At 35.4% G+C, this 16,438-nt stretch overlaps 1 protein-coding gene across 1 annotated transcript in view; it reads right to left on the bottom strand.

Annotated features, from left to right (window-relative positions):
• LOC121367568 overlaps positions 1-3,507 on the bottom strand; it is a 109,184-nt gene extending 105,677 nt beyond the window's left edge. Inside the window, exons 1-2 of the mRNA XM_041491824.1 lie at positions 3,111-3,507; positions 393-469 (exon numbers count right to left, since the gene is read on the bottom strand). Coding sequence (XP_041347758.1) covers positions 393-469; positions 3,111-3,348 — 315 coding nt within the window. The 5' untranslated portion in view covers positions 3,349-3,507. The remainder of the gene's footprint in view (positions 1-392; positions 470-3,110) is intronic.
• Positions 3,508-16,438: the final 12,931 nt, after the last annotated feature.

The raw sequence follows: 16,438 nt of genomic DNA, 5'->3' as shown, positions 1-16,438 counted from the left end.
TGCCAGCAAGGGATCTTTTACATGCATTATCTCACACAGGACAGTACATACCACAGCCTAAACCAACTACACATCAAGCGAGCGCTTTACTACAGGGCTGCGTTCTGCCCCTCCAAAGTAGATAGGTAACAATCTGCATTCCCCCAAGACACCACTGATTAAAAAGAATGTTAACCTTAACCTTGACCTTGAAAACTCACCTGGCCCTCCAAAGTAGATAGGTAACAATCTGCATTCCCCCAAGAAACCACTGATTAAAAAGAATGTTAACCTTAACCTTGACCTTGAAAACTCACCTGGCCCTCCAAAGTAGATAGGTAACAATCTGCATTCCCCCAAGACACCACTGATTAAAAAGAATGTTAACCTTAACCTTGACCTTGAAAACTCACCTGGCCCTCCATGATGGTTATTTCTTGCATTGAAAATCCTCCTCGCGAGACATTCACAATGGCTTCTTCATAACCATCTGAATTAAACACAATTATTTATTTAGTAGACAGTGTTTCTATATTCATTTAAAGTAAACATAAAAAAAATTCTGGGCGATCTGTTTAACAAAGGCTCCGCATTTTATAAACATAAAAACATCAGAACCAATTAACAGTGGTAATACGGCATTTAAAGCCAAAGTATTTTGTAATATTACATTTCATTCCTATTCAGTACTGTTTTTCCATATATAATTCCACATAATATATTCAGTTGATTTATTTAGTTCCAGAAAATAATGATTAATTGTTAGTATACCATTGTGTGTGAGTGGGGGGGGGGGGGGGGTCTAACCATCTACTGATTTAGGGTGCCCAAGGGACCTGTTTCTGAATATTAATGGTTTCTAGGGTAATTATTTTTTAAAACTCAAATAAAAGTTCAACATATTGTAATTGTATATAGTGAAATAAATTTTATATGGTTTATATTGCTTTTTAATGTTTTATAATGCACATTCAGTTCATGTTATTTGCCAGTGATTGATGAGTGTCATGGTAATAATGTTTGTTCAGTGTTAAAGAGTTGATATATAATATATGACACACCAGATAAACAGAGAATATGTGTACCAACTGAGGATTTCAAACTTCATGGGAAACATGTTTTCGGTTCCGTGCCTTATGATCATGGGAACCCATCAGACACCATTTAAAAATAATAATTATATATATATTATATTCGTTGAATAGTCGTAATCAATATAATAATCAATGGAAATGAAATTTCAGTTCCGTGATTTTACCGACATGCTACCGACTGGTACCAGAAACAATCGTTACCATAAAATTAGAGGGCCTGTAGTTGGAAACATTTTTAAATAATGAGGTGTAAGATAAATAGTATCTAACAGACATGTAAGTAGAATTTTATTTCTTAAAAAATCCTTTAAAAAAATAATTGAAAATCAATTTAAACATCTTTTCCATCTAAAACCCATTTACGACCCTTGTGCTTGTAGATAATATATGCAACAGAGTAATTAGATTAACATATATGTCACAGAGCTATCAATTTTTATTGTGTTTTCACTGTAGTGACCGGAGCAGTCTGTCATATGTCTTTAAATCAATAACATAAATATGTGTGTTATTGCTGTGTGTTATGACAAATAACGATGGATGTTCTCACCAACAGGCGTGTAAAAATATATTTCTGTGAACTTATATGCACCCTTCAAATATCATATAATACTTCTACAACAGCAAGTGCAATCATAGATCACTTCTTTTTTATCAATATTCTAATTAGAAAAAAAGGTTCATTCATGTTCATGTAATGTGACATATTGTGGACATTCAGAGCCATACTGAGATGACAGGCAAGTGGTGCAGCTATAGAAAATATATGAAGACTGGGGGTTTTTTGGTTTACAAAAGCCACTCTTTACCATAACATATATTAGATTGGATCTAAAAAAAATGAAAGAAGTAGAAGTGAATTTACGGTCCACCAAACATCTTATTGTGGACTGGTACATCCTGACCTTTTTTGAAGTGATTTTTTAAGAAAGTAAACTTTTGATTACCACCCCAGTTGTATTAGTGCATGTATGGTTCCATAAACTAACTAATTTCTAAAATAAAAATAAAATAAATGATTTGTAAAATAAATTCAACATAGTGAATGTACATGAAGTTATTACATGTATTGTCATATTTCCTATGTTCAAGGGCCATAACTGTGTAAACAAAAGTACCAATGAGATACATGATACGCCCATCAAAAGTAGGTCATGGTGTCCTAGTTATGGTATCCCTAGTTGTACTTGCACACAAGATTTGATGATCCTATATTAATTGATAAGAAAAATATGTTCCAAAAACGAAACGTATATGGATGGACAAACAGATAGACATTCAGACGAATAGACAGACAGATGACACCATTCCATAGCATGACCCGTTAAAGATGGGCATATAAAAATGGGAAAATCCCCATAAAAGTCAAACTTGATCTGTCAGTCTACATGATAAAGCTATTCAGATGGATGGACAGACAGACAGATGGAGACAAAACCTAGAGTTTCCCCTGGTTGAACCAGTAGTAGACTAAAACTATTACCTCACTGACAAATCAGTTAAAATACAGTTTGAATATCAATATAGTACAGGACCATCATACAAGTGGTGTGTTAGAATTAAGTACCGGTAACTCACTGTTTTTACAAATATAATTCATGTAACCAAACATTCAATTACCTATAGTCCATCCCATACTCCTACAAAAATATTTTTTGGTAAATAATTTCAGTTTTGTTTGATGTAAGAACAAAAGTAAACGTATTGTGGAAATATTAAAAAAATCCAATTTTTATGTTCAGTTTAGAAAACAACTGTCTCAGAAATAAATAATTTGTAGTAAATTTATAGCATGAAAAAATATGTTTCCTGTGGGATGGACTATAGTTAAAAATCATGTGAAACAATTTGCAGTTATCAAAATTTAAAAAATATTATCTCCTGCTATTATTATATTTCTAAACTGTTTGAACATTTTCTTTACCACATTATTATGTCTGAACTAGGGATCAAATCTTTTTAAGCTAAAACAAGTTTCTAACTTATGTGTTTCAAACAAACAATGCAAATTGCTAACCAACAGCTCAACATTCTTACCAATAAACCTTGACACGGTGCTCTGATCCATGCTTCTGGATGGTCCTGGTGTCTGTACAAGAGACCTCGACAGATTGCGACTGATGGACGAACCCTTAGGATGCATGGACGTCTGCGATCTCGACTGGACCCCGCTTCCCGTGGGTAACCTATGACCCGATATCGGCGCCATCGACTTCTGGGCATACTGAGGGTCTTCATCCACAACCTCTCCATCCCTTGATGCACCTGAACCCATACTTGTAGAATCACTAGATCCACATTCCGTTTCCTCTTCGTCAGTTTCGGCTTCACGTCTGCTCTTAGTTTTGACGTCTGCTAGTCTCTCTGTACTTGTTTCTCTAAAACCCAAGACCTTCTTTGATATCTGCTCTGGATTTTTCTGTGTAGTCTTTCTTTCTCCTTCAGTTACTATTTCTCCTTCTTCAACAAAAAAGTTAAGATTTCCAAAAGTGTCATTAGCTGTACCTTCAGCCGTTGTTCCTTTTACTTTTCCAGAAGTTCCGTCAACACTACTGGTAGAAAATGTACTCTGACTTGATGATGTCTCTGTTTCCTCCTCTAAAACTGGGTGTAAGTAAGTGTTATCCGTAACTAACCCAGTCTCCTCCTGGAAATTAACTGAACCAGATTTCTTCTGTGGAGAAACATCTACCGGATATTCAACAGTAAACTCATTTCTGCTGGACACCGGATGAACGTTGTTTTGTGCAGTATCACCAGTCTTCTCTGGTGCAGTGTCACCAGAATCGTCTTGTGTTCTTTGAGTACTTATTTTGCTGGATTCAGACCACGGCACAGCTTGTTTGGGTGATTCTTTTTTAAGTATTTCTCTGTAAGCTTTGTTCACATTTTCAATGTCATCCAACTCATCAAGAATATTGTCTGTATCTGGTTTTGACTTAGTTTTCTCGTGGTTTTCATTCAGTGCAAACTTCCATCCATTAGACCTTATAGGTGGACCTGTCAAAAACAAAATGTATAAAGTTAAAAGTGCATAACAGTATCTAAGAGAAACATATTGGCAACATGACCTTGACTTTTGTAACAAAACTTAACATTTACATTATGGCCTTGACATTTCTAACATGACTTTCACATTTGGGTCACAACATGATATTTGCAACATGATATTTGCAACATGGATTTGATATTTGGTGTTATCAAGCAAGTAACTAATAATGCTACATTATGTTCTTTTACCCATTATGTTTTGTAATTTGGACCTGAATGTAAATGTTTATGTTATTTCTTTCATTAACAACATGGCCCAATGGTAAAGCATTCACTTGATGCATGGTCAGTGTAGGATCAATTCCCATCAGTGGGCCCATTAGGCTATTTCTCATTCCAGTCAGTGCACAATGACTGGTATATCAAAGGTTGTGGTATGTGCTACCCTGTCTGTGGGATGGTGCATATAAAAAGATCCCTTGCTACTAATGAAAAAATATAGCAGTTTTCCATTCTAAAACTATATGTTAAAATTACCACATGTCTGACATCCAATAGGTGATGATTAATAAATTAATGTGCTCTAGTGATGCTATTAAACAAAACATACTTTTAACTTTTTTATTAACAAAAAAACTAGGCAAACCAAAAGTAATACATACAGAAATAAAACCTACAACTAGGCAAACCAAAAGTAATACATACAGAAATAAAACCTACAACTAGGCAAACCAAAAGTAATACATACAGAAATAAAACCTACAACTAGGCAAACCAAAAGTAATACATACAGAAATAAACCTACAACTAGGCAAACCAAAAGTAATACATACAGAAATAAAACCTACAACTAGGCAAACCAAAAGTAATACATACAGAAATAAAACCTACAACTAGGCAAACCAAAAGTAATACATACAGAAATAAAACCTACAACTAGGCAAACCAAAAGTAATACATACAGAAATAAAACCTACAACTAGGCAAACCAAAAGTAATACATACAGAAATAAAACCTACAACTAGGCAAACCAAAAGTAATACATACAGAAATAAAACCTACAACTAGGCAAACCAAAAGTAATACATACAGAAGATAAAACCTACAACTAGGCAAACCAAAAGTAATACATACAGAAATAAAACCTACAACTAGGCAAACCAAAAGTAATACATACAGAAATAAAACCTACAACTAGGCAAACCAAAAGTAATACATACAGAAATAAAACCTACAACTAGGCAAACCAAAAGTAATACATACAGAAATAAAACCTACAACTAGGCAAACCAAAAGTAATACATACAGAAATAAAACCTACAACTAGGCAAACCAAAAGTAATACATACAGAAATAAAACCTACAACTAGGCAAACCAAAAGTAATACATACAGAAATAAAACCTACAACTAGGCAAACCAAAAGTAATACATACAGAAATAAAACCTACAACTAGGCAAACCAAAAGTAATACATACAGAAATTAAACCTACAACTAGGCAAACCAAAAGTAATACATACAGAAATTAAACCTACAACTAGGCAAACCAAAAGTAATACATACAGAAATTCTTCTGAACATGCAGGTGTTGATATATTTATAAATTCTATGCATGGTTTAGATGAAGAAAGAAGAACCTCACTGGTGTCACAGAGGTTATTCTTTCCAATAGTAAATAGCAAGAGCCATTTAATGTCAATACAGTTATGGTTGGAAATCATCAGCGAGTTAAATTGAAATCTTTGACTGTATCCTTTATCATCATTATAGTAAAGATCTGCAAACGTAAATCAAAATTTCAGGAATACTGATTCAGCTATTCTACAATGCAAACCTGCTTAGTAAGTGTACTCTAAACTGGAGGTTTAGTAAGAGTTTACTGAAGATTTCGGTCATTTATTGGAATGCCTGTAGAAGAAGGAAGGAAGGAAATGTTTTATTTAATGATGCACTCAACACATTTTATTTACGGTTATATGGCATCGGAAATATGGTTATGGACCACACAGATATTGAAGGAGGAAACCCGCTGTCGCCACTTTATGGGCTACTCTTTTCGATTGGCAACAAGGGATCTTTTATATGCACCATCCCATAGACAGGATAGCACATACTGCAGCCTTTGATGTACCAGTCGTGGTGCACTGGCTGGAATGCTTTACCACTGGGCTATGTCTTGCCCCCGACTGTGGAAGAATACATTGGGATGATATCACCAGATTGTATGAGACTCCTGCTTGGTAGGTCTGCAAAAACATAAACTACAGATTTGCTTCCTTATCTTATATCACTGTCTGTTAATACAAAATGCAAACACTTCTTCAGTTTTAATAAACCATGAAGCATCTCAGTCTTTGAGCTTTAATTTGTCCTCTTTGTTTTTTGCATAACCATGGAACATTTTGTTTTCAAAATCTTGATTAGCGATATTTCTAGTCCATTAAAAATTGATTAGCAACTACGGTTTAATTTTCTAAAATTGTGTAGCGATCTCTAAAACTTGCGTAGTGAAATGTGACGTGATACTGAACAAATGTTCCCTGATAACCTAATGACTGCAGCTTAAGGACATAATCAAAGAATGACATGTCATGTAAAGAAACTTAATATGGTTAATCTAGATGGTTAAATAATTTTTAAATTTTTAAATTTAATAAAATATACTCTTTGCAGTTTCATGTAAATATGGGGGCGGATATAGCACATGGTAGCCTGAAGTGTAACAGATTACAGGATCAATCAATCTCAGTTTCACCCATTTGGATTTATCCCAATCCAACCATTCTCACATGTGATATTTCCTACACACCTATGTCAGACATCATCTGTTGTAGATCATTTTGTTTCCACATTCATTGGAGATTACATTTAAGACTTGTCACTGGTAGCTCCATGGTGATGACCCAGTTCCCACATCCATACCCATCCAATTAAAGAAATAAATCACTGATATTGATTGCTCTGTGATGCATAAATTAGTGTTGAGAATCGGATGTAATTTCATCATCAATCCTTGGTTATAATCAGTGTGCATCAACCGATCAACTTTTAATTACACAATCGGTTAGAATTATATGAACATAAGAAATATTTGAATACAAAGGACCTATTGCCATGTTCACCATACAAATGGTAAATATTTGATTAAAATCAATCATTGGTACACCACTAGTGAGTTAACTTGAAACTGACTGCTCTGTAATGCACAAGTTAACTACATGTATAGTGCGGGTGTCGTCAGTAAGAGTTAGATGGTAACAACATTTAAATTTATATTAACCTGGATTTTGAGTATATGTAAGAAAAAGAATACTACATTCTTGTCCATTAGATCCCAATAACCTTACAACCCATCTAAAAACACATGTTATTTCAGTATCGAGCCAAATGTTGAAATAATGTGCTGAGGTGTTGTAAAACAAACATTATGTGATACATGTATTAGTTCATTTTGTATTACCTCTAACAGGTATGCGGGTACGTGTTACTGGAATACTATTAAACTTCAGTATTTTAATCCCATTGTATAGATCCCAAGTATAATGGTTGTTATTATGCGGTTAAGTTGACATGATATATGTGTGCAAGCTACTAGTGTTCCTTTCAAATGCAGGTAATATCATAAATCAATAAAGAGCAACTCCCAAATACAAATACAGTTGAATCCCGTTGGCTTGAACCCCGTCGGTGCTCGAGAAAGTGTTCAACCCATTGGGTAGTTCGACAGAACCATTCAGTCAACATTGGATATTTTCGTAACATCAGTTAGAAAGTTGAATTAGATACATATTATTTTGGTAATTGCAAACTTTAAAATTTTATCAAGGTGTTATATAGCAAAATATCAGACTGAAAACATTTATTAGAAATTACTCCGATTGTGTGATGCAGAAGCCCTTGTCGGTATTAATTAAATGTGTGGTTGCTGAAGTGAACACAGCTGATTAACTCGCCCATTGTTTCCTTTAAAACTGGTCTTGTAGATGTATTCAAAGTAACGCTTCATGCTGAGGCCATTTTGTGCACTAAATGTTTGATTGGTATCACGGTTTATCTAACCCATAAACGTAACACTAGCTTCACTTGAAAGATCATTACTGATAGCCGATTAACAAACAACATGACAAGTATGGTAAAGAAAGGATTGCATGGCTCTTGTTGCCATTCTCCAATTCATCTATAGCTTGTTCTGCCTAAATAATTAATCTGAAATTTGTACTATCCAACTGCGCAAGTGCAGCAATTGTTGGTCCTTTTCGGTGGTTTTCCATTTGATATTCGATGGATCACCAGTTCGAGTGAAATATAGCTATTAACACAGACGGGACTGATAATTTAGTTCGAGCGAAGGCTTATAATCAACCCTGGGCGTGTTTGTCCCATCATCAGTTAATATAAGGGTTTACCGAACAAAAATCTCAGGACTTTGTTTTTGGTTCAAGCGTTGTTCGACCCTTCCGAGGTCAAGTCAACGAGATTCTACTGTATACTGATCATTTATTCTTCTGCAAAAACCCCCAACCCTACTTCAAATATGTTGGAGCATAAAACAACAACTCTATTTATCAAATTTAGAATGATAAAACTATTATTATATATATTCAAATTATATATTTGCACAAGACAGATTCCAAAGGATGTTTTTGTCAAAATCTCCCATGAATCATTGTGTTTTGTCTACAGGAAGACTGCCATGCCCCAAGATGATTATTTGTATAACTGTTACATCCTAGGATAATACATCCTATTTTGTAGGATTTCTGACAGAGGGTACAAAGGGTAAAATCCTGGAACTTAATCAATCAATACTTTTTTAATGATTTTTAGATAAATGATAGTAAGAGATAGTATGGCACATGAAATGCCGCGTCCAGTTTCAAAAGATTTCAAACCCACAACCACCTAGTAGGGGTACTTATGATCTCTTTTGTTTTTATTACTTACCCTCAAATTATTTTCTGGCAGACAGCGTGATTTGTAGGACTGCCACTCCTCAGAATAGTTTGACAAATCTAAATCAGTACAACTAGACTGTTTTAAACTACTTGTTGGAATGTAAAATAAAATCAATCTTAATAGATGTTAATAATTTTGGGGTTAAATTATATTATCTTTATCTTGGACATTAATGTTGGTATATCACAATGTAGAGTCCAGGGGACATTTGGTTTTTAAAATCTTTATCTTGGACACTAATGATGGATTATCACATTGTAGATTCCAGGGGACATTTGGTTTTCAAAATCTTGATTATCGATATTTCTAGTCAATTGTAATTGTGTAGCAATCTCTGAAACTTGCTTAGCAAATCGCGATGCGATAAAGAACAAAATGTTCCCTGTTAGATCAACAAATACTGTAAAATCAACTTGCTTTGCCCAGAGTTAATATTTATATATTAAATATTTCAAATAAAGAGCCACAAGTGAAAATGCAGACATATTTGATATGTAATTGATCTAAAGCTCAGCGTAACAATACCCAGATCAAATAAAGTGGCACACTCCATCCAAAATTCAATCATCAAAATTGATTTTCGCCATTAATGGATTGTAGTTTATTACCTAATATTTTTTATGTATTTAGTTCTACAGGTTATGAAGTAGCAGTCTAAATCCCTGCTTCCTGGAAACCATGTTGTTATCAGCAGTATGAAATAATGAGAGAAAGCACTCTGAGGTGAACGAACATAAGAACAAATATATTCATGTGATAGGGTATTGATTACAAACATACTATAATGTGATAGGGTATTGATTACAAACATACTATAATGTGATAGGGTACTGATTACAAACATACTATAATGTGATAGGGTATTGATTATACACATGCGATATATAATTGTAGGAACTGAAAATAATTTTGCATGAGCTGATAAAACCAAACCTGTCAAGACACCTTATATACTAGCCACCTCAGTTAACCAACCACTTCATTTTACCAGCTTCCTCAGTTAACCAGCCTCATAAATTAACCAGCCACTTCAGTTATTTAGTCACCTCAATTAACCAACCACTTCATGTTAAAAAGACACCTCAGTTAATTAGCAGGGCTCAAAATAGGAAGCAAACTATGGCCTGCTATTACTTTTTAAAAATAACAGACAAAAAGAAATATGTTCAGCTAAGAAACATTATATAGCCTGATTGAACTAGGACAGTACGGAATGAAGGAAAGGTTTGGAATAATGTGGGTGAAAAATTTGGACTTCTGAGATATAATTTAGGGCATTGTGAAATTAAAATATAACAATTATAAACTAAATAGCAAATGAGATATTCGTACATATATCTGTTTATTAAAAAATGGCTCACGATTCTTGGACGGGCATTAGCAGGTGGATATTGCTTTTTGCTTTTTGCAGGCTGCTATTCCTAGCTCTGATTAACCATCACAGCTGACCAGCTATTTCAGTTAATTAACTATCTTAGTTAATCAGTGACCTATGTTAATGAACCACTACATTAAAGAGACAGATCCTAGTTTTTAAACACCAAGGCATATTTTCCACTATTAGAGCCGTTTATGATCACTGAAATCAAACATTACTTAAATTTTATTGTTTATATTATCCATTTTTGTACAACCAAAGTGTTTCTGGTCATCCTCGTGTTACAACAAAATGCTTCTTTCATATTTATAAAAACACACGTGTGTCTGAGAAGTAATGATTATGGAGTAGTTGCGTTTTAGTCCATGTTAAAGAGTATTTGGCCATTTTAGTCTCACAGACTCTTATTTCACTTTGTTTTAACGTTATCCAAATATGTCTCAGGTTTGTAAATTAATCACACTTAGTGTCCATTTTTACGGGTTGAAATTAGGGTATGTCACTTTAACAAGCCATGATGTGCAGTCAGTGTGGGATCGATCCCCATCGGTGGGCCCATTGGACTATTTCTCATTCCAGTCAGTGCACCATCACTGGTATATCAAAGGCTGTGGTATGTACTACCCTCTGTGGGATGGTGCATATAAAAGATCCCTTGCTGCTAATCGAAAAGAGTAGCCCATGAAGTGGCGACAGTGGGTTTCCTCTCTCAATATCTGTGTGTCCTTAACCGTATGTCTGATGCCATATAACCATAAATAGAATGTGTTGAGTGCGTCGTTAAATAACACATTTCTTTAACAAGCCAGCTCAGTTATCCAGGCATTCATGTTTTCAGCAACCTCATAAATGTATAAATTAACCAAACCAGTAAATCAGCTATTTCAGTCAGTCAACAACCTACAGAGTATTTAGTAGCAACTGACTCACCAAAGGTTAAAGCTTGTTTTGTTTAATGACACCACTAGAGCACATTGATTTATTAATCATGAGCTATTGGATGCCAAACATTTGGTAATTTTGACATATGGTCAAAGAGGCATCCTGTTACATTTTCACATTAGTAGCAACGGGATCTTTTATATGCACAATCACAGACATAATACTAGTAGCACATACCATGGCCTATGATATACCAGTCATGGTGCAGTGGCTGGAATGAGAAATAGCCCAATGGGCCCACCAATGGGGTTGATTCTAAACTGACTGAGCATCAGGAGAGTGCTTTACCTCTGGGGTATGTCCCACACCTCACCAAAAAAGTCAACCTTTATGTACATGCCTGATGTATTTTTGTGCTGGGATGTCATTAAACATTCATTCATTCATACCGTAGACCTTAAAATGGCACAAATTCACATGATTCCGACAAATTTAAGGTGGATCGTTCAGACTACCCCCTATGTCCTCACACTATGAGCATGACTGTCTTTACTATAATATTTATGTGGCCTGTCAGAATTTACTTTATAACCACTGACTAATACTCTTGTTCTATGGTTAATCGAGTTAATTTCTATAGCTTACCTAATGACTCATACAGACCTACCATTACACACACCATGCACCCTTGCTTTAAGGCTACCTGACCCCCTGCTAACTTCCCATTACACCTCATTGTCAGCGGTGTTTGTGATATCAATACTTAACGGTGCAGTCTTGAAATCTGAGAACCAGTTGAATGGCAATGTAGATCTTCTTAGTGTTTTCATTAGTAACGTGGCTGCATGGGTTCGGTTTGTTTTCACAGTACTAATTCCATCCATTCACATTCAGAACATGACTGAAGATTTGAGATTTAGTTAACTAATCGATATATGCAGGTAAACCTTAAATTCTCAAATATCAATGTGGTGTGTATATCAAAGAAATAATGAAATGGCTTTAGGCAGGTTATATTTGTGTTAAAGAAAGTAATAGAAAGAAAGAAAGTAATAGAAAGAAAGAAAGAAAGAAAGAGAAAGAAAGAAAGAAAGAAAGAAAGAAAGAAAGAAAGAAAGAGAAAGAAAGAAAGAAAGAAAGAAAGAGAAAGAAAGAAAGAAAGAAAGAAAGAAAAGGTTAATTTAATGACGTACTGAATATATTTTAGCTACGGTTATGTGGCATTAGACCTACATATATGGTTATGGACCAAAGAGATAATTAGCAAAGAAAGTTCAAGTTTGTTTTGTTTAACGACACCACTAGAGCACATTGATTTATTAATCAAAGGCTATAGGCATTTGGTAATTTTGACATGTAGTCTTAGAGAGGAAACCCACTACATTTTTCCATTAGTAGCATGGGATCATTTATATACACCATCCCACAGACAGGATAGCACATATCACAGCCTTTGATATACCAGTCGTGGCGCACTGGCTGAAACGAGAAATAGCCCAATGGGCCTATCGACTAAGATTGATTCTACACCAACCGCACATCAGACAACCATTTTACCATTGGGCTACGTCAATTAGAGAGCAAACCTACTGCCGTCACTCCATAGGCTAATCTTTTTGATTAGCAGCAAGGAATTTCATATGCAACTTCCCACAGACAGGATAGTATATACCATGGCCATTGTTACACCAGTTGTGGAACATGTACTGACTGGAACAAGAAATAGCCCAATGAACCCACTGGTATCAAGCAAGGAAGAAAATAATAAATTTACATATATACTGGGGTTTTTTTTTTTTTAAAGACTCCACATTAATTAATTAATCATCCGCTATTAGATGTCAAACATTTGGTGATTCTGATACATAATCATCAGAGAAAACCTGCTATATTTTGTCTAATGCAGCAAGGGATCTTTCCCACAGACATGAAAGCACATACCACGACCTTTGACCAGTTGTGGTGCACTGGTTGGAATGAGAGAAAAAAAACAATCAGTTGAATGGATCCACTGATGTGGTTTGATCCTGCAACGCAAGCACCTCAAGCGAGCATTCAACCCACTGAGCTAAATCCCACCCCTACATGTATACAGGAGTGTACAGGTTATATTTTCCTTGCCTCAGTATTGAAAGATGTCCAAGTACCATCTTTACCTTATGGAGCAAAAACACCCCTTGATCTCTGTTTTGTACAGATCTACAACTCTGAATGATAACTGTATTTCTGATTTAAAACAGATTTATACTGGCTTGTATCACTGCTACATTCTTATAATGAACATACAGACATGTAACATAAAGATCAAGTGTTTCTAAGCCCCAAGCCCCCCCCCCCCCCCCCCCCCCCCCCCGTAACCACAGAATGTGTCAATTGTCAGGGGATTGTCTTATGCCTGTCTTTGTGTTTGAAAGGTCACAGTAGTAGTCTGAAGAATGGGAGATAACAATCAGTTCTGTGTCTGTGTTATTATGTGTTCCTCACTATACACGACTTAACACAGGATTAAAGATCAGATTACACTTTATATATATATATACAATGAGATTGAAAAAAAAAAATATATAAACCAGCAGCTTTTTGAACACTACAGTAAAACCCATAAAAACTGGACAATCTTTAAACTCGAATTCTTTCAAAATCCGCTAAACCCTAAAAGGACACTTTTAAGCTAACGAATGGAGAGATCTTAATATTAGTATTGCCTGTTGGTCTATCCTAAGGCCTAAAAAGAATTTAGTGTTTCTGGGAAACTAAATCTATATTTAGAAAAAAAGGGCCACCCTAAAAACAAAATTCATCTATATCCCACACACCCTGTTGTTTTTTAATTAACATGCATGTGAAGAGTATATATGTAATATTTTATGTGGACAAATAGGGATGAATGTAGTGGGGAAAAACTCCCAACCAAAAACAACAACTAAAAGCCCAACCAAAAACAACAACTAAAAGCCCAACCAAAAACAACAACTAAAAGCCCAACAAAATCAATATAAGACAGAGCTGACCTACAAAACATACAAACATAATACACAGAAACAGCCATTTTATCTTTACGCCTAACATACTATAAAACATTATAATTATTAAATATTGTGGGGTTTTTTGTGGGGGGTTTTAAAGACACATTTTCATATTTTCATGGAGGGGCAAGCAGCTGTTATTAAATTGATGAATTATATGAATTTTGTAAAAATATCTCTTCTAAAATTTAACCTAAAAGAGTTAGCAAACAACAATTAACTAAAAAACCAAACACTGATAGCAAGTTACAAAATGTTGGAGTGTTACGTTTGTTTAGGAGACCACCAGGTTATCAGATCTGTTCTTTCGATTGACACTTTATCATGATTAATGTGTGACCATGTTGAAATGAAGAAAAGCAGATACATGTAGGATTAAATGCTACCCGGCTAATCTCTCTCAGGATTCTCATGTGTGTACATTCTCTGGTTAATCTTATCATGAACACATATATTAGTTTAACCACACCTCAGCACATTTTATATACCACAGCTATTTAGTGTGTAACATAGGACTATTTTGACTCTTTGTCTAAAGTGAGAAGAAACTCAATATACAAAGTTTCTTTTGTTTAACAACACCACTAGAGCACATTGATTTATTAATAATTGGATGTCAAACATTTGGTAATTTTGACATATGGTCTTAGAGAGGAAACCTGCTACAAATTTCCATTAGCAGCAAGGGATCTTTTATATGCACCATCCCACAGACAGAATAGCACATACCATGACCTTTGATATACCAGTCGTGGTGCACCGAATGATACGAGAAATAGCCCAATGTGTCCATCAATGGGGATCGATCCCAAACTGACCACGCATCAAGGAAATGTTTTATTTAACGACACACTCAACACATTTTATTTACGATTATATGGCGTCGGACATATGGTTAAGGACCACACAGATATTGAGAGAGGAAACCTGCTGTTGACCACTTCGTGGGCTACTCTTTTCAATTTGCAGCAAGGGATCTTTTATATGCACCATACCAGGATAGCACATACCATAGCCTTTGTTACACCAATTGTGGTGCACTGACTGGAGCGAGAAATAGCCCAATGTGTCCACCAATGGGGATCGATCCCAAACTGACCACGCATAAAAGAAAGAAATGTTTTATTTAACGACGCACTCAACACATTTTATTTACGGTTATATGGCGTCAGACATATGGTTAAGGACCACACAGATTTTGAGAGGAAACCCGCTGTCGCCACTACATGGGCTACTCTTCCTATTAGCAGCAAGGGATCTTTTATTTGCGCTTCCCACAGGCAGGATAGCACAAACCATGGCCTTTGTTGAACCAGTTATGGATCACTGGTCAGTGCAAGTGGTTTACACCTATCCATTGAGCCTTGCAGAGCACTCACTCAGGGTTTGGAGTCGGTATCTGGATTAAAAATCCCATGCCTCGACTGGGATCCGAACCCAGTACCTACCAGCCTGTAGACCAATGGCCTACCACGACGCCACCGAGGCCGGTGACCACGCATAAAGTGAGAGTTTTACCACTGGGCTACGTCCCGCCCCAAAATCAACATACTATAAAGCAGGGCGGGATGTTGCACAGAGGACCCATTGAACGTTCTTGTTCCAGCATGTGCTCCATGACTGGTGAAACAAAGACTGGTATGTACTATCCTGTATGTGGGATGGAGCATATAAAAGATCCCTTGATGCTAATCGAATAGTAACCCATGGAGTGGTAGAAGTAGGTTTCCTCTCTAATTATCTTTGTCATCTTTAACCATATGTCCAACACCATATAATTGTAATTAAATGTGTCGAGTATGTCATTAAATAAAACATGTTTCTTTCTTTTCCCATAAACAGGGCAGTACATGCCATGTTAGTTGATATTCCAGTCATGAGGTTTTGCTTTAATAGTAAAAAATAAATAATTATGGCTCTACAGTACTAGATGTCTAACATTTTCAGTCTTAGAGAAAACTTGGTTCATTTTTTCATTAGCAGTAAATGATATTTTATATGCACTTTCCCACAAACATAATAACATATATAATATCATGACTTTTGATATACCATTTATAGTGCACTGATTAGAATGGTGAAAACCCAATCACAGAATGGGTTAATTGATGGGGTTCAATCCTATGACCC

The sequence above is a fragment of the Gigantopelta aegis genome, chromosome 3, assembly GCF_016097555.1.
Source record: "Gigantopelta aegis isolate Gae_Host chromosome 3, Gae_host_genome, whole genome shotgun sequence".
Lineage (NCBI taxonomy): Eukaryota > Metazoa > Mollusca > Gastropoda > Neomphalida > Peltospiridae > Gigantopelta > Gigantopelta aegis.
Note: the sequence above shows the minus strand (reverse complement) of the source record. Positions and strands in the feature narration are given on the sequence as shown.